Source organism: Mirounga angustirostris, unplaced genomic scaffold (assembly GCF_029215605.1).
Source record: "Mirounga angustirostris isolate CCGP_5_RB_7025 unplaced genomic scaffold, mMirAng1.0.hap1 SCAF_3, whole genome shotgun sequence".
Lineage (NCBI taxonomy): Eukaryota > Metazoa > Chordata > Mammalia > Carnivora > Phocidae > Mirounga > Mirounga angustirostris.
This window is the reverse complement of record NW_026991711.1, coordinates 183,630,134-183,652,970: the sequence shown is the minus strand read 5'-3', so window position 1 is coordinate 183,652,970 and position 22,837 is coordinate 183,630,134. Positions and strand designations below refer to the sequence as shown.

At 47.4% G+C, this 22,837-nt stretch overlaps 1 protein-coding gene across 1 annotated transcript in view; it reads left to right on the top strand.

Annotated features, from left to right (window-relative positions):
* Positions 1–13,635: 13,635 nt before the first annotated feature.
* Positions 13,636–22,837, top strand: part of IRS1 (insulin receptor substrate 1) — a 63,778-nt gene continuing 54,576 nt past the window's right edge. Inside the window, exon 1 of the mRNA XM_045867852.3 lies at positions 13,636–18,438. Coding sequence (XP_045723808.1) covers positions 14,707–18,417 — 3,711 coding nt within the window. The 5' untranslated portion in view covers positions 13,636–14,706 and the 3' untranslated portion in view covers positions 18,418–18,438. The remainder of the gene's footprint in view (positions 18,439–22,837) is intronic.

The window sequence follows — 22,837 nt, the reverse complement described above, 5'->3', positions numbered from 1 at the left end:
GGGGGGAGATGAGGAGTAGTGGGACTAATCCCATTCAAAACACATGGTTGAGGACAACAATAATAATGCTGATGATGACTAATATTTACTGAGCACTCATAATATATGCTCTATCTGCTTAAAACCTCACAATGATTCAGTGAAATACTATTTTATTCCCATGTTACTGATACTTGAAACATGAGAGAGATTGAATGAATTGTCAGCATTTACAGTGATGGTAAGTGGCAGAGCCAGTTGACCCAAGGCAGTCCAGATCTGAGATCTAAACTAATAGTCATTCTATGAATTGACCTATGGAATATGAGGGTGTTCTTGGCAAAAGATGGGGAAACTTAGTGCTGGGTAGATGCCCAAGAAATTTCCATGTCAACTACCTCTGTGCCTCCAATCTCCTCTCTTCTACCCATCCTTCAAAACTACAAGAGCTATCTATTCAATATGAAAGTCTAACTTCGTCATTATCCTGATTAAACAACCGAACGTCATCCACTGCTGGAGAGAGACACCATTACTATATATTGCTCTCTAATAAAATTTATGAGGCTGTGTATACCTTGGCTGTCAGTTTAAGAAAATCTCTACACCACACACACCTGGTACAGAAGGAAAAGTTTATTTAGTGATTTGTTTAATTAGCCATTATGAAGAGAATCCTTATTGGATATCATTGATAGACTACAGGGAGATTTAGGTGTTTTTTTTTTTTTAAGGTATTTTATTTATTTATTTGAGAGGGAGCACACATGAGCAGGGGGAGGGGCAGAGGGAGAAGCAGACTCCTTGCTGAGCAGGGAAGCCCAATGCAGGGTTCAATCCCAGGACCCCAGGATCACGACCTGAGCAGAGCGCAGCCGTTTAACCCACTGAGCCACCCAGGCACCCTGGAGACTTAGTTTTTATCCACAGAAATAAGTCCTCAGGGGTACAACAACAAAGTCAGAGGCAGTTCAGGGTGGCAAAAAGAAGAATAAACACAAGGGTTTTGGAGCCAGTTTGGAATCATGGCATGATGCCTCTCAGAGCTCCTGCCCCCTTACCTGCAGCAGCCCCAAGTGCAATTTGAGGAAATGTTTTCTTCTTCATAAGGTTGCTGTGATGATCGAATGAAATAATATATTAATGGGCTTAAAACAATGTCTACATAGAAATTCTTAAGCAAGCAATAACCATTATATATCATTAAAATTCATTGCTCTACCCTTGTTATATTTAGTGATAGTAGTTTAATTCAAGTAGTAATATGTGAATGTTGTTTCAAAGACAAGCAAAAAATCTTAGATTGCTTGAACATGGGATTAAAAATTCCTTCTTCCGGAGAAAACCATGCTAAGATTTCTTATTTGCCCTTCTAGAATTTTTCTGTATGAAAATATACATGTGCTCTTTTAAAAAAAATACATGATAGCATTTATTATACAGCTTGCATCTTACCTTTTTTTTTTCCCTGTAAGGATGATTCCATAATGGCACTTATAGATCTACTGAATTATCTTCAACAGCGATGTGGTATTTCAATATGTAAATTTAACAAATTTTCTACTGATGGACATGTATGTTGTTTTCAGTTATTTTCTATGACAAAAGAACATTTTGATGAATATCCTTACATATTTATTTTTTAGAATTCATTTCTAGAAGTAGAATTGCTGGATCAAATGGTATATGCATTTGAAACTTGGATAGCTCTTGTTCAACTGCCTTCTGAAAAGGCTGAAAGAATTCATACTCCTACTCAGTTTAGTATAAAGAAGCTATTTAAAAAACACTCAATATTCTTAAACCAATTTTCTCACTATCCCAGAAAACCCCAAGCTACATTCCTACCTCCTTTCCTGTAATCTTCTTTGCTCCTAGCCTAGAATTATCCTTTTTCTCATTTGTCTATCTAAATCTTGCCTATCTGCATTAGTAGGACATATCCAGTTGCAAGTAAGAAAACTCAAGGGAAACTAGATTAAGGAAAATTAAAAGACAGGGGAGGATAATAACTGAATGGATTCTAAGTAGTTCACAGATTTGAAAGATGAGTTGCAGGTTCTAGAGCAGTTCTAGAGACCTGGGAGCAGACCCTGCACACATGGCTCTAACTATTCAATTACAACTCTGTGAATCTCTGTATGATTTAATTTTCTTCAATGGTAGGCTGGTGGGTCTCATAATGTGAAATGGGGACGCCTGGGTGGCTCAGATGGTTAAGCATCTGCCTTCGGCTCAGGTCATGATCCCAGAGTCCTGGGATCGAGCCCCACATCCGGCTCTGTGCTCAGCAGGGAGCCTGCTTCTCCCACTCCCTCTGCCTGCCTGTCTGCCTACTTGTGATCTCTCTCTCTCTGTCAAATAAATAAATAAAATCTTTAAAAAAAAAAAAAGAAAAGAAATGTGAAAATGTAGCAAAGTATAAACACGAAACTTCAAAAGATGTTTTACACTGGCAACTTCTGGCTATCCATACTTTTGGTATCTTCTCCTTAGATGGAATTCAAATGAGACATTTAGAAAGCTGGTAGAAAGTCCAGAGAAATCATTCCTCCTAAATATCAGGGAGTCGGAATTTCACTGTTATTCTTTATAATAGTGTCCTTTAAGTGAAAGATGTCCAGCAACAATTCCAGAATCATCTCTTCTTCCACCTACATGACTAGGGTATTTTGGAAGCGCCCCCCTTGGTCACGCTCTCCGTGGTCCTGAACTACCACATAGTGCACTGTTTCAAAATCCATTGAAATGTGATAGGAGGAGGAAAAGGGAATAAGAAAGTGAAGAAGCTGTTGAGAGAGATAAGAAAATATTTTTGTTTTGTTAATTTTTAAATACTCTCAGTAACCAACAAAGAAACCATGATCAACCTTGTCCAAACAGAAAGAGAGCAAGCAATTTTGTGGGAAGTATGGTCATCTGTGCAAATGTCTGCATAAGCAAGGTCACATGGGGGAGTCAGCAGATCATCACTGGGTAGAGGAAGGATGGGTCAACTGTCATTCACAGCGGACATATAACAAATTACATGGATTTTCTTTATTTTTACTTTTATATTATGGTGGGGAAATTGCAGAACTAAAATCATAATAAAGTCTCACAATTCACAAAACTGTGTTTAAGTATATTTTGTAGTTCTATAAAGATTCTAAGAGGTATGGTTTCTATTCTGGTAAATAGTGTGCCTATCGATGACACAGTCATTTTTATCTTACATAATTATATTGTTGGTATAGATTTATTTTACATAAGATTTTATTTCTTATTTTTCCAGCTTAAAATTAAGTGCTAGTATTAATATTTGCCTTTTGGATGCACTGCATTACTTTCCATTAATCTTTAACAGTAATTCAAGATAAAGGGGAGAGCTATCATTTGTTTGGGAAATTTTTTAATCAGTAAAATTTGATTAATCTAGAAGTAAATTTCTAGAAATAAGCTTTCATCTAAAAATATTATTTAAAAGTTTGGTAAAAAAAATTAGGACATATTCTCTTGGAAATTTTTTCTATGGCTCTCTCTCCCTCATCACCCTTCCCCCTTCCCTCCTTCTGTCTGAATTTTAAGAAATGTCTAGAAGTCTAGGTTTCAAAGATAAGAAGGTAAAAGTCCTTGTTGAGAATTATCTAATATAGCATCAAACATACCAATACCTTTATCCTCATGGCAATTTTTCAAGTTAGAGTTATTTAGGAAATATGAAATGTGTTGCCATAATTATCCATGTAAGCCCTACAGATTTTATTATATACATTTACTGTACTATATACATGTGAGGAGTGGGTTGAACACTAGTGATTTCCCTGAAGAATCAAATCATACCCCAAGCATGTTGTGTGCACCTGAGGTCAATGCTCATATATAACACAAATACAATAAGGCTAAAGCCTGTGCCAATTCCAAGGTTTACTCTGATTAGACCATCAGCAGCAACTGACTCAATAGTTTCTTCTCCCTGATACAGTACCTTCCCTTCTCCTTAAAGAGAACAACCGTAATAGTTGCTCTTCTCAGTCTCCTTTGCTGGTTCCTCTGCACTATTCTGTTCTCTACTTTCTGTCTCTTGATGGTCTTGTCCAGTATCATGGGCTTTCAATTCCACATATGCTGACAACCTTCACATTTACATCTTCTGCCCAGACCAGTCTTTTCAACGGCAACCTTATATATATACAAATGCCTACTTGATATCTCCACTTACAGGTTCAACAAGCATCCGAAAATCAACATTCTCTTCAATCAGGAACTGAATCTTCCTGATCTTCCAATCATCCCTGTACCTGTTTACCCACAGTCATCTAATCTGTGGTACTTAAAAAAAAAATGGCTACAAATTCTTTGTTATTCCTCCCAGGAAGAAATATGGTCCAGGTTCCCTCCCCTTTAATCTGGCAGGGGTTGGTGACTGCTTCGACCAACAGAGTACATACAGAAGTGAAGCTCTATGATCTCTGAGATGAGGTCATAAAAGGCTACACGACTTCTGCCTGATTCTCTTGGAATACCCCTCTCTGCATGTTTGCTCTTGGGGTGCTCCATCTGCAGCCTTGATCCTTTGGAATTTAGCCTTCATGCTGAGAGAAGCTCTAGCCACATGTTGAGAGCAGGTGTAAGGACTCTGATTGACCTAGACTTTCAGTCATCCCAATCCAAGTGCCCAACATAGGAGTGAAGACACTTTCAGATGATTCCAGGCTCCAGCCATTCAATTTGCCCCCAACTAGTCATTCCATCTTATCCAGGGTCCTAGACATCATGGAACAGAGGCAGCCAACCTCACAGAGCCCTGACTGAATTCCTGACCCACAGAATCCTAGAGCATAATGAAACGGTTGACATTTTAAGAGACTTCCTTTGAAGCAGTTTGTTAACCCGCTAATAGAAAACTGACACACTACCTCAGCTCATGGAAACTTTACCTTTCTGGATGCACAGATTAAAAAGGCCTTTTTCTCTCATGTCACATCCAAACTACCTGCAAATCCTGCTGACTCCACCTTCAAAATATATTCAGAATTTGACCACTTCCTTCCATCTCCACTGCCAGCTGAATTTCCACCTCTTGATTAGATTTCTGCAATAGCCATTTAACAGGTCTCCCCACCTCTGCCTTCATTCCTGTCCCCTCTCCCCTGACAGTCTGTTCCCAACAGAACCAGCAGAATGGGTCTTTGAAATATAAGTCAGATTCTGCCCATGCTCTGTGAAACACCCTCCAGTGGCTTCCATCTCCTTCAGCGTAAAAACCAAAGTCCTTAAAATGACCCACATGATCTTTTATGATTTCATCTACTGTGCTGTCTTGAATCTCTCTTCTTCCTATTCTCCCTTCCCCTGCTTGGCCACAGCAACTCTTCCTTCCTCACCGTTTCCTTGAATGTGGCGAACATGTTCCAAAACTTGGGCCTTTTGCACTGGCTACTTCCTCTGCATAAACACTTCACCATGTTCCAGTTGGCTATTAGCTCACCTTTGTTGGGTCTCAATGTTACCTTCTTGAATGAGACGTACCTGGGTAGACCATCTACTTATAATTGCAACCCTCTACTACTACCAGCACTCCCAAACCTCCTAATCTTGATTTAATTTTTTTTCCATGGCACTTATCACCTTCTAACATACTAGATGTTCTAATCATTTAGGATGTTTAGTTTTATGGCCATTTGTCTTCCCTTACTAGAATATAAGTTCCTTGAGAGCAGATACCTATCTGCTTTGTTTGTGCTGTACCTCAAGCACTTGAAATAGTGACTGACAGATAGTAAATGTTCAATAAATATTTGTTGAGTGAATGAATGAAAATTAGCCCTTCAAAATGGAATTTCCTAGTACTTGGAGAAATTTATGTTTGGTAAGTTGGGTACAAAATGACATTTAACATTTTAACTAGTTTAATGAAATTAATGTTGATAAGACCAATTTAAATTACTAATAAGTAATTCATTTTTAAATACATCTCCTTTACAAAAAAGGACAGTCCCTTTCCTATGTAACCTCAATCCAAACACTGGTGGAAAATAAAATATAAATGTATATGAGTATATTTTACATGCATTTATGTCTACTTCACCTCTCTCCCCCAAATACTTTATACACAGTGCAAGGTAAATGACATTAACTCAATATTACAAGAGAATAAAATTGGGAACTGATAATAAACATTTGTAATGTTCAAGAAAATAGTAATTGAATTACTTTGTGTTCTTAATTTGCCTTTTACCTGTATTTAGATTTCCATTGTTAAAATAGATGGAAAATTTGAGTGTAGCAGATTTCATTGCTTAGCAGGTACAGATTGGCTTCAGCTTAAGAAAAAAAGTAGTGGAAAAATCATATTTGGTTCATACTAAAAATAGTATAATTTAAATGAACTAGAATCCATCAGAAGTACATGTGCATTTCCTCCTTAAGAGACTTGATGGTTAGCACAACCAAGGAACTAGAGGTGGTGGTTGTTTTGCTTTTGAATTCAGAAATACTCATGTAGTGAGCCGAACTGCAGATCGTGACACCTTAATGTGCTCGGAAACTAACTTAGTGGGTCTTAGCAAACATTAAAAGAAGAAGAGCATGCGAAGGAGAGAGATAGGAGTAAAAAGATCCGAGTGCACTGCAAGGCATAAGGGTAGGTTGTATTTCAGTTGCTTGCCTGCATTTGTACAGGGCTTGATGTACAATGTGTTTGTAAATATTTTTAACCGGGGGTCATGGTCAAAAGTTTTCAAGTCACGGGGCACCTAGGTAGTGCAGTCAGTTAGTTGGCCAACTCTTGGTTTCGGCTGGGGTCGTGATCTTGGCATTGTGGGATCGAGCTCCATGTCAGGCTCTGTGCTCAGCCTGGAGTTTGTTTAGATTTCTCTCCTCCCCTGCTCTCTCGCTCTAATAAATAAATAAATCTTTACCAAAAAAAAAATTTTTTTAAGTCACTGCAGTAGAGTATTTCAGAATAAAACTATTGACCAAAGGTGAGTCCTTATGTATTTCATATAATATTTTCATTTAAAATATATGGTTTTAGGTATAAGCTGATGAGTCGTTTTCAAATCTTAGCACACGTAAAACTCAATGGAGGAAGTACACATTAACCTAGACAGCATCCGATTTCGTAGAGTCGGGGTGGGATAGAAAAAGCTGCACATTTAAGAAGCACCCAGGTGATTCTGATGTGGCTGACCCTCTGGCAACACCAGAGGCATTGATGTAATTACAAATGTCTTGAGTTCAAATTAACTCACATGTTCCTGGTACACACATATTCCTAAGCTTCTAATCAGTTGTGTAGTTGTGGTTTTTGTTTTTGTTTTTTTAAAGATTTTATTTATTTATTTGAGAGAGAGAGAGAGCAGGAGCAGGGGGAGGAGGGGAGAAGGAGAAGCAGACTCCCTGCTGAGCAGGGAGCGCGATGCGGTGCTCGATCCCAGGACCCTGGGATCATGACCTGAGCCGAAGGCAGACGCTTAACCGACTGGGCCACCCAGGCATCCCTGTGTTTGTTTTTAAGTAAAGGACCTTGAAATCATGAGCCATCCTCAGTTTGAGGAATTACTTCAAAAAGAAGAAGGAGGAGGAGGAGGAGGAGGAGGAGGAGGAGGAGGAGGAGGGGGAGAAGAAGAAGAAGAAGAAGAAGAAGAAGAAGAAGAAGAAGAAGAAGAAGAAGAAGAAGAAGAAGAAGAAGAAGAAGAAGAAGGGAAACAAAAGATATGATTATTAATCTTGCCATTAAGGGGGGTAGGTGGGAAAAAATGAGGGGCCATGGGAGACCCGGGGATTCTTTGTTAGGAAAACCAAATTATTTTACCTCCAGACCCTGACTACTAAATAAAAGGCATTGCAACTTCATCATTAGGGAAATTCTTATCAAAAAACAAGTAAAGTTGCAGAATTATTTTGAAGACATTTTTTGGTTATCAAATTTTAGACTGAGGGCACCAAAAAGACAACTTTAAGATGAACAATGGGTCAAAACCAGTAAGAGTTGTTGTAAAGTCTATAAATCCTAGGCATATGCTTTTCTGGATACAACAGATGTCTCTTTGAATACAAGAAACAGCTGGGGGTTCCTTCCTTGGATTAAGTGACCAAAAGAGTTGGTAGCATTATCTAAGATGAAATATTGACTGGCAAACCTCCAGTCCTTACCAAGGAATGTAGAAAATGAGAATATATTAAATCAATAAAATTTTTAAAAAGACAAAGCAAGTCTTTTAGATAGGTGTCAATGATTAGGGACTAATCTAAAAAATCACCAGTCAACAAAATTTCTGAAATGGAAGAACTAAATAGTGACAGAGTTTTCACCTTCTCCCTCTCCTCCAACCTCAGTCATCTGTTTATTTGATGCTTTGTTTATACCAAAAACAGCAAAAGGTTTGAAATTGTCTGTTGAGGGTGTTAATGCCTTTCTAAAATCCTGTGTTAGTTCGCAGTGCATTTATCTTCTCTGAGTTCTCTAGGATAGAGGGAGGATGAAATCAAGACCAGAGCAGAACTGGATTTTTACTGGCTGACTGCCTGTAATTGATTTTTCCAAAGACTCAGAGACTTACCAGACCTGGGTCACTGCCTACTCCACGGTAGAGACTTTTGTTTACTGGTTAAGGCTGTACATTCACCTGTTCCCAAGATATTTAATTAAACATTTCCCTTTGTACCTAAGCCGCTGATTCTTAAATTTTAGTGTAAATAAGAGTCTCTTGGAATGCTTCTTAAAATGCAGATAGTGGGGGTCCAGCATTCTCTAAGAGATTCTGATTCAATAGGACTTGGATGTAGCCAGAACTCTATATTTTTTTATCACACTTTGGAAAACACTCACACAAGTAAGAGACATAATAACTCTTCACACTTGTCAGAAAGATTTGATACCGGTGAATGAAAAGAGAGAAGCCCCAATGCAATAATGCCTCAGTTAAGTAGACTCGTTATTGCTGTTGTTCTCTTGGAATGCCTAGAATACTGAAATGTAAGTACTCTGCTTGCATTTCCCAGCAGCATATTATGGTGCCTTTCGACCAATCATCAGTCATCTGAAACTGTGCTAGAGAAAAGGTCGTGCCCACATGTACCCAGAAGAATCAGTATCCCTGGGAATGTGTCAGAAATGTAGGACAGCAGTCTGCCCTAGACCTGAATCAGAACCTGCACTTTAGTAACATTCTCAGGTTTGAGAAGCATTGATCTAGCAGATTCTCAAGCCCAATGTGACTTTCTAGCTCACTTTCAATTTCCCTACTTCACATTTTTTTTTAAATCTGAAAGGATGAGAGATTTTAATTATAAGAGAGAACAAGGTGTTGGCGCCTGGGTGGCTCGGTGGGTTAAGCAGCCTACTCTTGGTTTTGGCCCAGGCTATGATCTTGTGGGTTGTGGGATCAAGCCCTGAGCTGGGCTCCACACTCTGCCGGGAGTCTGCTTGAGGAGTCTCTCCCTTTGCCCCTTCCCCCACTTGCGAGCTCTCTCTCTCTCAAATAAATAAATCTTAAAAGAGAGAGAGACAGAGAGAGAGAGAAAGGTTATTAAGGGGAGGGGCATCTCCAGGCTCCCAAATCATATTGTTTGTGATTGATGACTTTTAAAACAGAAGGTAATAGGGCGTTATGGGATCTCATTTGTGCTGTGTATACTGTTTTTTTTTTTTTAAAGATTTTATTTATTTATTCGAGAGAGAGAATGAGATAGAGCGTGAGAGGGGGGAGGGTCAGAGGGAGAAGCAGACTCCCTGCTGAGCAGGGAGCCCAATGCGGGACCCCATCCCGGGACTCCGGGATCATGACCTGAACCAAAGGCAGTCGCTTAACCAACTGAGCCACCCAGGTGCCCCTGTGCCTACTGTTTTTTACAAGAGAGATCACAGTGCTCTGTAATTGTATTCATTTGTTTCCCACCTTTACTGTAAGCTTCTTGTGGGCAGGATCATATGTCAGGAATCTAAATCTTAATCACCCAGCTTCATGCCTGACAAAGGAGGTGCTCCACAGCACTTGAATGGGGAAAAAAATTGCCTATCACTTATCTGAGTGATAGCCACCCTTCAAGTTCAAGCTTAAAGCTTCTCTCCTCCACAAAGATTTCTTTAGTTATTTCATCCGCCATGATCTCTACCTGCTCTCAGTAAATACCCTTTATTCCACATTTAACACACACACACACACACACACACTACTTTGGGTATCATTCATCTGTATTTTGTATCTCTTATTATGCCATCAAAGCTAGAAGAAGCTGTCTCTTTTATATATTTTATACCACCTTGCAGAGTAGGCATTCAAATATTTGTTACCATGAAGCTATCTTAAAATAACAAATAGACATTACAATGAGAAAATTGGCAAGTTTTTATTTCCCTTCAAGCATCATTCTAAATTGCCCAAATCTTAAAGATGACAATATTTAAACAGCTCCTCCAGGTATAAGCTATTTATCCTAAGTAGAACATGTTTTGATATAAGAAATACTTTCTAATTGTCAAATTCTTAGTTGTACCTTCAGCCAATTCAAATCTAATTTCTGTTATTTTTGACAGTAACTTACACTTCTCTATGTTGACAATATGTAAAATGTTTAATTTATAACAGATTAATTCATAACCAAAATAAGTTTCTAATTAGAGATCACTTTAAGGATATATGTAATAATTTATAAAGTTTGTATAATGTCCCTGATAGCATTATGCAGTGCACCCATGGAATACGAAGTCTTAGCTCCTGGAATCATAACTGCATTTGTGAATATCAACATAACTGTCCCAGTGTTCCCATGAACCATTTCAGCTCTGTTTTAGTTTTAAAACGCACTTTAGTCTATTACACAAATCATCTCTAACTATCCTATAGATGGCGGCATTGAGCAATACATTTGGTAATAGGTTGCTTTTTGGTTTCTGTGCATTATCAGCTAAGACTGAATGTTTCATACGGTGTATTTCATTACAGTATGCCACATGACTAATTTAGCCTACGGTGACAGGATAATACTTGTACCTGCTCCAAATTACTTCAGATTCCACAAAAGCATTTCTTTCTACTCTATATCTTGTATGAACCAAATGTGCATTTCCAGAGTTATCTCAACCCATTAATAAAAAAAGTGAAGAACAAACGAACTTACTATAGTATAATTAGAATAAATATTAACCACCTTTAACGTTGGTAGTAAAACACTAGCATGTAGGAAGAGATGGCAGTAACATCCCATGATCAGCAGTTACCCTCCGCCTGAAACCCACTGGTCTGAACAGAATTTGTTGCAGCAATCTGACTTATTCCATGATTTCTATAGAACATTTTAGCCACTGAAATTGAATTTTTAAGGCATAAATCCTTTCCCACTGAGACATTTAAAAAAAAAAGCTTTTATATAATTATGCAGTAATTTGTTTTATATGATTAAAATCCAAACTTTTCTGTGAAGGTTATTGGAGAATATTTGCAAATTAAATCGATCTTCCTGCCTTCTTTTAGCAAGAGTATTTTGTTTTCCATAGAGGTATATTCCCTTTAGCTTTTGGGGGGAGGGCGGGGAAGGAAAGGATCATTTGAAAAGTGAAAGTCTATGGATTTGGACTGTTTTCCTACAAAATGTGAAATATCCTCCACTCCCATCCGCGCTAACCATCAAACCTGTAAAAAGCCCTTTGGTCTTAGATTACGTTGTTACTAACAAACAACCCTTTTATCCGACTTTCTTCTTGCCAAGGTTAAAACCCCACACAATCACACTTTACTACTAACTTCAGTCTTCCCTGCTCCGCATCCCCCCTCCCCTGCTCCCCATAAAGCAAGCTACGCTCCCAGAATCTCGGTCACTGTTGTTACCGCCTCCTTACCAGCTCCAAATATCTGCTATTTATAGCTTTGCAGTAGTGGGCACGTGTGCCCCCATCACCAAGCTGTCAGAGGGAGAGAAGGGCGGGCTCTCAATTCAACAGTGTGTACACAAATGATAGATGAACCAGGTTTAGATGAGCCCGCATGATGTTGGGGGACCTGAAGGCAAGAGGAGAAATGAGGGGCTCCCAGGCTTCCGCAGATGCCGGGTCCCCCAATTCACGTACCACACGCCACTGAATGGCGCCTATGGTTCTTCTCTTTTATTTTATTTTTTTACTACGCTTTGCAACCTACCTTGGTACCCTCACCCTCTGTCCCCACCTCCCCTCTTGCAATGCAAGGCTTGAAAGACAGGCAGCCCTACCAATCAGCAGCTTGCCCAAGAAACAGTCCCCGCCCCTCACCCCCGCTTTAGGCCCAGGCGCGCTCCTCCGCGGCCCAGCCTGCCGGGCCACGGAGCATGCCCAGCACTTCCACTGCCGCCTTTCCCCGCGAGCATCCCGCAGTGTCTGAGAGCTGGAGGCAAAGGACGGTCCCCGGCGTGGAGACGGGGCGGAAACCCCAAATCGGCCAGGAATGGGGTGGATAAATAAGATAGCAGTACACCAAATGACAAACGTCATCTTCGTAGGGTCCTTACTGCCAACTGGGCAAGGGACACACTGCTTGCTTATAGGCCAGCTTAAAAAAAACACAACAACTTCGGGGAGCGTTTGCTTGTAGTGAGACTGATACCCCAAGGTGACTGTAAGAGTCTGTTCAAGTAGATCCAGGATGCTGGCCTGTTCTACTCGTGAAGTACTCATTTTCCCATAGCGTCGAGGTGGCACGATCCTTGTTTTCTCCCGATTATCCTTATGGTCAAGGGTAAAAATTTTATGGGGTGATTCAATGGGTGTGGAAGCTGTGCGTGAAACAAACACTTAAGCCAATATTTACACAGTAGGGTTTTGGCCTTATGAACCCTCTGTAGGTCCCTAACATCTTTTTAAAAACACAGGTAGATGCCGGAATGTGATAACGGGCATCTCGTTTTCTCGCCAAGCCTTTCCCCTTGTGGATTCCCGCCCCTTCCCTAGGAAGGATGGGTAGGGGCGGGGTGGGAGCCCAGATATTTACATTTTCTCCCTAATTGATCAGCAGCTAGCCCCACAGCGCCGGACAGAGGACACTCTACCGGGATCCCTCTTTTCATTTCGGAGTGATCAGAATCCCCCAATATATGCCCTTGGGCGCACCTCTGTTCCTTCGAAGTACCTCCCTGCAGTGATTTCGGGGATTCCAAGGTGGAAGGCTGGCCCAGAAGTCCCTTAGCAGACCTTATAAAAATACAGATTTCCGCGCTGTGGCCTATCACCCTGAAACTGAAATCTAGGTTTTATATTTTCTGGGAGAAAAAGGCTTGACTAGAAACCTCCCTCTCTAGGGGTTGATCTTACCTGTTAGGTAAGATCTAGCCCAGCTCCCGCGCCCCCTCCTCCCCGGACCCTCCCACTCAGGGCCCCGTAGCCGCAGTGCCCCCCCGCCGCCCCCCACCCTCACTCCTGCGTCTTCCCGAGCTCGCCCCCCCGCCGCCGTTTTCCCAGACTCCCCTCGTGCTTTCGGGTAGCCACCCAAACACACCCGCCCGCACCCGCGGCGGGGATTCCTGCGGGCCGGGGGCGCCCCGGGCGGCGCGCGCGGAGGACGGCTCTGCGCCGGGGCGGGCGGCCGCGCAGGGGCGCTGCCCAAGCGCTGCTCCGGGGCCCGGCGCGGGCGCCGCGGCGGCACGGTCGGGGGGCGGAGAGGGGCGGGCGCGGGGCGGGCTCGGCCGGGAATGTAGAGACCCGGGCGGGAGCCTCCCGGCGGCGGCGGCGGCGGCGGCGGCGGCGGCCGGGCTGCGGAGCGCGGAGGCTCCGTCACGTGTTTTCTCCTCCGAGTGAGACGGCGCACGGAGCCAGACACCGCCGCTTGTTTTGGTTGGGGCTCTCGGCAACTCTCCGAGGAGGGGGAGGGAGGAGGGGAGAAGTAACTGCAGGGGCAGCGCCTCCCGGGGAAGAGGCGTCTTCCCCGACTCCTTCCCAAACCTCCCTCTTTGCCTCCCGCCCTCGTCCCCTCCCCTCCTCCCCTGCCGACTGGAGCGAGGGGCAGGGATGAGCCTGTCCCTCCGGCGCGTCCCCAGCTCCCTCGGCTGCCCAGTAGCGGTTTGCGTGTTGAAGGCACTTTCTCCGCCCGCCGAGATGGGCCCGAATGGGGGCTGCAGCGGACCCGTCCGCGGACGGCGGCAGCAGCAACAGCCGCAGCGCCGCGGTCTCTGCGACTGAGCTGGTATTTGGGCGGCTGGTGGCGGCGGGGCGGTTGGGGGGTGGGAGGAGGCGGAGGAGGAGGCGAAGGAGGAGGAGGAGGGAGAACCCCGTGCAACGTTGGGACTTGGCAGCTCGCCTCCCCCTGCCCAAGGATATTTAATTTGCCTCGGGAATCGCTACTTCCAGAGGGGAACTCAGGAGGGAAGGCGCGCGCGCCTGGAGGGGCAACGCGGGGACCCCCCGGCCGCCGCCGCCCGCCTGCGCCAGACTCCAGCCCGGGCGGCGAGAGATGCATCTTCGCCCCTTTCTGGCCGCGGCGGCTGCGAGGAGACTCGGTTCTCGGAGGATCCGGGCTTCACTCACCCTGGACGCACTGCCTCCCCCCGGGGCATGAAACGCCCGTAAACTCCGGCCGAGGCCATCTCCTGGGCGCAGCAGCTGCGTCCCCGTTCGGCTGCCCCTCCCCGGCGCGGGGGGCGGCGTGGTTTTCGGAGTCGGGGGTTCGGCAGTCTCCAGCCCTGTTTGCATGTGCGGGGCCGCGGCGAGGAGCCTCCGCCCCCCACCCGGTTGTTTTTCGGCGCCTCCCTCTCCTCGGCAGCGGTGGCGGCGGCAGCATGGCGAGCCCTCCGGAGACCGACGGCTTCTCGGACGTGCGCAAGGTGGGCTACCTGCGCAAACCCAAGAGCATGCACAAGCGCTTCTTCGTGCTGCGGGCGGCCAGCGAGGCGGGGGGCCCGGCGCGCCTCGAGTACTACGAGAACGAGAAGAAGTGGCGGCACAAGTCGAGCGCCCCCAAACGCTCGATCCCCCTCGAGAGCTGCTTCAACATCAACAAGCGGGCGGACTCCAAGAACAAGCACCTGGTGGCCCTTTACACCCGGGACGAGCACTTTGCCATCGCGGCGGACAGCGAGGCCGAGCAGGACAGCTGGTACCAGGCCCTCCTGCAGCTGCACAACCGGGCCAAGGGCCACCACGACGGGGCCGCGGCCCCCGGGGCGGGAGGCGGCGGGGGCAGCTGCAGCGGCAGCTCGGGCCTTGGGGAGGCTGGGGAGGACTTGAGCTACGGGGACGTGCCCCCAGGACCTGCGTTCAAGGAGGTCTGGCAGGTGATCCTGAAACCCAAGGGCCTGGGTCAGACAAAGAACTTGATTGGCATCTACCGTCTCTGCCTGACCAGCAAGACCATCAGCTTCGTGAAGCTGAACTCGGAGGCGGCGGCCGTGGTGCTGCAGCTGATGAACATCAGACGCTGCGGCCACTCAGAGAACTTCTTCTTCATCGAAGTGGGCCGTTCCGCAGTGACAGGACCTGGGGAGTTCTGGATGCAGGTGGATGACTCTGTGGTGGCCCAGAACATGCACGAGACCATCCTGGAGGCCATGCGGGCCATGAGCGATGAGTTCCGTCCTCGAAGTAAGAGCCAGTCCTCCTCCAACTGCTCCAACCCCATCAGCGTCCCCCTGCGCAGGCACCACCTCAACAACCCCCCGCCCAGCCAGGTGGGGCTGACGCGCCGCTCGCGGACCGAGAGCATCACCGCCACCTCACCCGCCAGCATGGTGGGCGGCAAGCAGGGCTCCTTCCGTGTGCGCGCGTCCAGCGACGGCGAAGGCACCATGTCCCGCCCGGCCTCGGTGGACGGCAGCCCCGTGAGTCCCAGCACCAACAGGACCCACGCCCACCGGCATCGCGGCAGCTCCCGGCTGCACCCCCCTCTCAACCACAGCCGCTCCATCCCCATGCCTTCTTCCCGCTGCTCGCCTTCCGCCACCAGCCCGGTCAGCCTGTCGTCCAGCAGCACCAGCGGCCACGGCTCCACCTCGGACTGTCTCTTCCCGCGGCGGTCTAGTGCTTCCGTGTCAGGTTCCCCCAGCGATGGCGGCTTCATCTCCTCCGATGAGTACGGCTCCAGCCCTTGCGATTTCCGAAGTTCCTTCCGCAGTGTCACCCCGGATTCCCTGGGCCACACGCCACCGGCCCGCGGGGAGGAGGAGCTGAGCAACTACATCTGCATGGGAGGCAAAGGGTCCTCCACCCTCACCGCCCCCAATGGTCACTACATTTTGCCTCGGGGTGGCAACGGTCACCGCTGCGTCCCAGGAGCTGGCTTGGGCACGAGCCCAGCCCTGGCTGGGGATGAAGCAGCCAGTGCTGTAGATCTGGATAATCGGTTCCGCAAGCGGACTCACTCCGCGGGCACATCCCCTACCATTTCCCACCAGAAGACCCCATCCCAGTCGTCTGTGGCTTCCATTGAGGAATACACAGAGATGATGATGCCTCCCTACCCGCCAGGAGGTGGCAGTGGAGGCCGGCTGCCTGGCTACCGGCACTCTGCCTTCGTGCCCACCCACTCCTACCCTGAGGAGGGTCTGGAAATGCACCCTTTGGACAGGCGTGGGGGCCACCACCGCCCAGACTCCTCCACTCTCCACACGGATGATGGCTACATGCCCATGTCCCCAGGTGTGGCGCCCGTGCCCAGCAGCCGAAAGGGCAGTGGCGACTATATGCCCATGAGCCCCAAGAGCGTGTCGGCGCCACAGCAGATCATCAACCCGATCAGACGCCATCCCCAGAGAGTGGACCCCAATGGCTACATGATGATGTCCCCAAGCAGCAGCTGCTCCCCGGACACTGGAGGCGGACCCAGCAGCAGCGCCGCCCCTTCTGGGAGCAGCTACGGCAAGCTGTGGACAAATGGGGTAGGGGGCCACCACGCTCACGCCCTGCCGCATCCCAAACTGCCCATGGAGAGCGGGAGTGGCAAGCTCTTGTCTTGTACTGGTGACTACATGAACATGTCGCCAGTGGGGGGCTCCAACACCAGCAGCCCCTCCGACTGCTACTACGGCCCGGAGGACCCCCAGCACAAGCCAGTTCTCTCCTACTACTCATTGCCAAGGTCCTTTAAGCACACCCAGCGGCCTGGGGAGCTGGAGGAGGGTGCCCGGCACCAGCACCTCCGCCTTTCCTCCAGCTCTGGCCGCCTTCTCTATGCTACAACGGCGGAAGATTCCTCCTCGTCCACCAGCAGCGACAGCCTGGGCGGGGGATACTGTGGGGTGAGGCCGGACCCTGGCCTCCCGCATGTCCACCATCAGGTCCTGCAGCCCCATCTGCCTCGAAAGGTGGACACAGCTGCCCAGACCCACAGCCGCCTGGCTCGGCCCACGAGGCTGTCCCTGGGGGACCCCAAGGCCAGCACCTTACCTCGGGTCAGGGAGCAACAGCAGCTCCCGCCCCTGCTGCGCCCTCCCCCGGAGCCCAAGAGCCCCGGCGAATATGTGAATATTGAATTTGGGAGTGATCAGCCAGCTTATTTATCTGGTCCTGTGGCTTCCCGCAGCTCGCCTTCTGTCAGGTGCCCATCCCAGCTCCAGCCAGCTCCCCGAGAGGACGAGACTGGCACCGAGGAATACATGAACATGGACCTGGGGCCAGGCCGGAGGGCGACCTGGCAGGAGAGCGCTGGGGTCCAGCCAGGCAGTGCGGGCCCTGCACCTCCCGGTGCTGCTAGCATGTGCAGGCCTACGCGGGCAGTGCCCAGCAGCCGGGGGGACTACATGACCATGCAGATGGGCTGTCCTGGGCAGGGCTACGTGGACACCTCACCAGTTGCCCCCGTCAGCTATGCCGACATGCGGACAGGCATCGTCGTGGAGGAGGCCAGCCTTCCAGGGGCCACAGCGGCCGCTCCCTCCTCATCCTCTGCAGCCTCTGCTTCCCCCACCGCGCCTCCAAAAGCAGGGGAGCTGGTGGCCCGCTCTTCCCTTCTGGGGGGCCCCCAGGGACCTGGGGGCGTGAGCGCCTTCACCCGGGTGAACCTCAGTCCCAACCGTACGCAGAGTGCCAAAGTGATCCGTGCGGACCCACAAGGGTGCCGGAGGCGGCATAGCTCTGAGACCTTCTCGTCCACACCGAGTGCCACCCGGGCGGGCAACGCGGTGCCCTTCGGAGGGGGGGCTGCTGTAGGGGGCAGCGGTGCTGGCAGCAGCAGCAGAGAGGATATGAAACGCCACAGTTCTGCTTCCTTTGAGAATGTGTGGCTGAGGCCTGGGGAGCTCGGGGGAGCCCCCAAGGAGCCGGCCCAAGTGTGCGGGGCTGCTGGGGGTTTGGAGAACGGGCTTAACTACATAGACCTGGATTTGGTCAAGGACTTCAAACAGCGCCCTCAGGAGCGCCCCCCTCAACCGCCCCTGCCCCCGCCCCCTCATCAGCCTCTGGGCAGCAGGGAGAGCCGCTCAAGCAGCCGCTCCAGCGAGGATTTAAGCGCGTATGCCAGCCTCAGTTTCCAGAAGCAGCCAGAGGACCTCCAGTAGCTCAACTGGGCATCACAGCAGGTGCGTTTCACGGTGGCAAAGTCAGAAGACAAATCTGCTTTTAACCTTGTGCTGGAATTCTCTTCCTCCTTGCCTAGGCCCCTTTCCTCTCCTTCCCACTGCTTCCTTAGGGAGTGCTTTCACAGCATGGGGGAGGGGAGGGCACACAGGGGGCTCCCTCCACCAGGACACTTGGCTGACTGTCGATAAACCTGTTGGAGCCTCGGCCCAGGAGGCCTTTCATTTGAGGCTCCCAAGTGAAGTACTTACTGTAGTATTTTCAAAATATATACCCTATGCCAGTTCTGAGGCTTGTGAAGTTCATACATAGCAACCTTGTTCTCTTTACTGAAGTTTTCTTGTGACTGTATATTTAGGTCAGCCCCTAGAAGGAACAGCTCTACAAAAATATTTGTTAGCACAGGGGCTGATCCAAACCCTTCATTTCAGATAGTTTCTTGGAGCTCTTAAGGGTGATCTTATCAAGTTGCTCTGTGTACTTTAATTCTGTGATTTCACAGTACCGAGGCAACATAAATAGCAGTGGAAACATCAGTTTTTATTCTTGCTGCCCTAAAAAGATTCAGGAGTAAGAGCTTGTTTAGGCTGACATATTTAGGGAGAAATACCTGTCTATTTATGACTCTGTAGAAAGCAATTATGGGTTACATTCTCTTTTTGCTCCTGAACCAGGATTTGTGAAATTTTTTTTTTTAAGATTTTATTTACTTATTTGACAGAGAGCAGGAGAGCACGGGCAGGGGGAGCAGCAGAGGGAGAGGGAGAAGCAGGTCCCCCGCTGGGCAGGGAGCCCCATGTGGGGCTCTTGATGTGGGGCTCTTGATCCCAGGACTCTGGGATCATGACCTGAGCCAAAGGCAGATGCTTAACCGACTGAGCCACCCAGGCGCCCCAGGATTTGTGAAATACACTGACCCACCACCTCACAGGCGTGGCTGCTTTTGCATGGGGTCTGCAGTAAAGTCTGCATGTGTCTGGGACCCATTATTAGTGAAGAGCTAGGAAATTCATCCCAGCGTGTCTGCCTTACAGTTGTCTGTTCTTGCAAAGGCCTGCAGGGAGACATCAGACAGATCATTTGGGGGCTACTGTATATCTTCTGTAAAATTACTTAACATTTTTACGTTGAAAAGGAGTATTATGTTAGGGAAATGCCGAGCTTTGGTTTTGTTTTGCACTGAATGTAAAGGCTAGGAGTACTCTTCCATTTTTAGAGCATTTATTGTTTGCCTTTAAGTGCTGGAATAGACACCTCAGTACATGTTGAAAGTTGGCTTTACGTCTTCTGTGGCTAAGGCTCTATTGAAAATGAAAAACATTTGTAATAGGAAATTTGCCTGTCCTTCATTCTGTTGAGCCTGTTTTCTGGTGGTCATAATTGTGGGAAGAAGAGAGTATAGTCTGCAAATAATGTGATGAGTTGGCAGTGCAGAAGTTTCCAGCATTTGGAAACACTTTATTCTGACAAACTGATTATCTTGTGATAGTCTTTTTGATGTATACTTCATAGAATGAGCTTTTAAATATGTGTCCATTCATAAGAAATTGTGCATTGGGTTCCTCTTGGTAGGTATTTGTTTATTATGTAGTCTCAGTCTCCTTGATTCTAACCAGCTTCTAATATTTGACCCATATCATGTGCTGGTTTCTAGAACAAGATATAGGTACACATTCAGACTAAGATTTTAGGTGAGATGATATAGAAAGCATTATTTGATTAGCATTCAGTGTTTATTTTCGTGATTGACTAGAAGAGATTTAATTATATTTGTCAACATCAAAAGTTAAAAACTTTGGTTATTTTTAAATGATAAAAAAATGACTTTTTAAGGAATGTGAATCCCTCTAATGCTTTAACCATTTATGTTGCAAAATGTTTCATTTATAAAGTAATGAGGATTTGTAGGAAACAAACCCAGCAGAGCCAAAATCTTCATTTTAGAGAAGACGAAAGAAGAAGCTAAGAAACAATAAATTTTCCTCACCTGTTTTCTTAGTTTGAACAGGTTTCTTTTTATAGAGAGAAGAAATAATATTTTGCTCTGAAAGAAATTGATGACTAAATAGAGTTTTCCTCTCTTAAAGGAGCTTTAAAATAAAGTCCTCTTTATGTGGAAGGTACATTAAAAACAAACTAACCAAAGCAAAACGATCTTCTATTCTTAGCTTTCTTAGGGAGAATGTAACATTCTGGAATAAACTTATAATCATATCCCTAATAATCTTGGAGTAAGCAATACACCATGCTTGGACAGCCCCATGGCAGAAAAATTCTACAGTGTGTATTTTGTAAGCTGTAGATGGAGAGATGAGAGGTGTTTGCAGTGTGTTTTAAATGAGGCACCAAATGCTACTTGACACCCTTCCATCCTGAACTCTCCCTCCTTTGCCCTGTTGAGTTTAAAGATGTGATCTGATCGTCAATTAGCTGAAACAAAAAATCCGACCTTCCTTGGCAAACAACTTTTCCTGGGAATGAGTATTTTAGTTGTGAAAACATCCTTTTCCTAACTTCCTCAGAAATTCCTATCTTTGCCCCTCTCTTGCTCGTGGCTCTGGTAAAACCTGAAACAGGAACGGAATGGGGAGCTAGAAGGGGTGTGTGCTTTCTCCCAACCCCTTATTTTATTTTATTTTTTTTATTTTTTTTTTTTTTAAGATTATTTATTTATTTATTTATTTGACAGAGACAGAGACAGCGAGAGCAGGAACACAAGCAGGGGGAGTGGGAGAGGGAGAAGCAGGCTTCCCGCTGAGCCAGGAGCCCGATGTGGGACTCGATCCCAGGACCCTGGGATCATGACCTGAGCCGAAGGCAGTCGCTTAACCAACTGAGCCACCCAGGCGCCCCCAACCCCTTATTTTAAACATTGAGGCTTGTCTAGTATTTTTCACTGACTGTTAAAGGAGAACATCAGTGAGGCAGCTCAGGTGCTCAGGACTGGCGCTTGTCCTTCCCAGTGACCTCATGTCCAGTTACCAATTTCTGTCCACCTGTGCCTCCTCTAACTTCGTTCTGATTTTGAGTTCTTGTTTTCCAGCATCCCCTTCTCCCATTCCCTTTGTTTCCCACCTCTTATTTCATGTTTCCGGCCTTGTCTTTTTTTCTCTTTTTCTCCATTTCAGAATTTCGCAGTCCTTGTGGCCTAGTCTCTGCAGAGAGTGGATTGAGAGCCCAAGAGGACAGAAAGGACACACAGCAGCCCAGTTATCTTTAACCAGCTTTTACATCAATTTTGTTTTTTGTTTTGAAACTGCAGCTCCGGCAGATAGAGCAGGCTTTGGCAAAGGCGCAGACCCAAGCCGCCCCGTTTAATAAGTTCCCTTTATTTATTTTTTTGTCATTTTGTTATGCCCCCCCCCCCCCAAAAAGGGGGGCATTTCTCTTCCTTTCACTCCATTTCCTTGTTGTGATTTCACGGATTCCGTACCTCCAGGACTACCTCTCCTCTCTCCCTCCTCCTCCCTCCTTCCCTTCCCCTCCCTGTGTGGCCTTTTTTGTCTGGCGCATACCGTCTCAGCTCTGGCACTTTCCCGTTTCCCGGGTCACCTCCGCTTCCTGCATTCCTCCCTATTTATTTGGCACTTGGCTCCCCTCCCTCTTCCAAGCCCCTTTCGCCGGGGGTTGGGGAATCTGCAGCGGGGCTGAGGCCGCCCTCACAAATCTCCCACCCCGCCCACCTCCGGTCGCCTGGAGGCGCCGGGCTGCCTGGCCCCTTCCCCGCCCCGCCGCGTGGTCCGCGGAGGCTGGTGAGCCCCGGCCTTTCCGTGCAGGTCTGGCTCTGAGGGGGCGGAGCGGACGGGCCCTGATTGGCTCCGGCCAGAGCCAATCTGCGCGAGTATCTGCCGGGCTGCGGAGGGCGCGGGGTGGGGCCTCGGGGCCGGGGCCGGGGTGGGGGCCGGGGGCCTCCGGCTGGGTCCTGGGTTCAGCGGTGGCCCCCGGGGCTGGGCGTCGGGACCACCAGCCCTCCCAACTCTCTCCCTCCACCTCTTCCCTGTAGTGCCTGTGGAACGGAGCCAAATACGCGCCCCCTCCTACTCCCCTCCCAGAGGATGTTATGCGCTCAGCCTTATTCGTGCATCCAGCCCAGAATCCTAAGAATGAGAAAGTCCAACCAGCCCACTGACAGAGGCCGGAAACACACACTTCCTCTTATTTTTAATTGAGAAAAATCCAGGCCGTGACCATGTGACGTGCCCCATTTTGTTTCCCTCCTCTCTTTACTACGGTTTACTACGACGCCACGTTCCTTCATCTTCCTGTCTGGAAATCCACGAGCACGTGGTTGTAGGATTGATTGGGTTGGCTCAAGATTCTAACATTTATGTCCCTTACTAATGGGAAGGAGGAGGGGGAAAAAAAAGGAAACACAAGTTCCTGGCTGGAACTGTTTGGGGA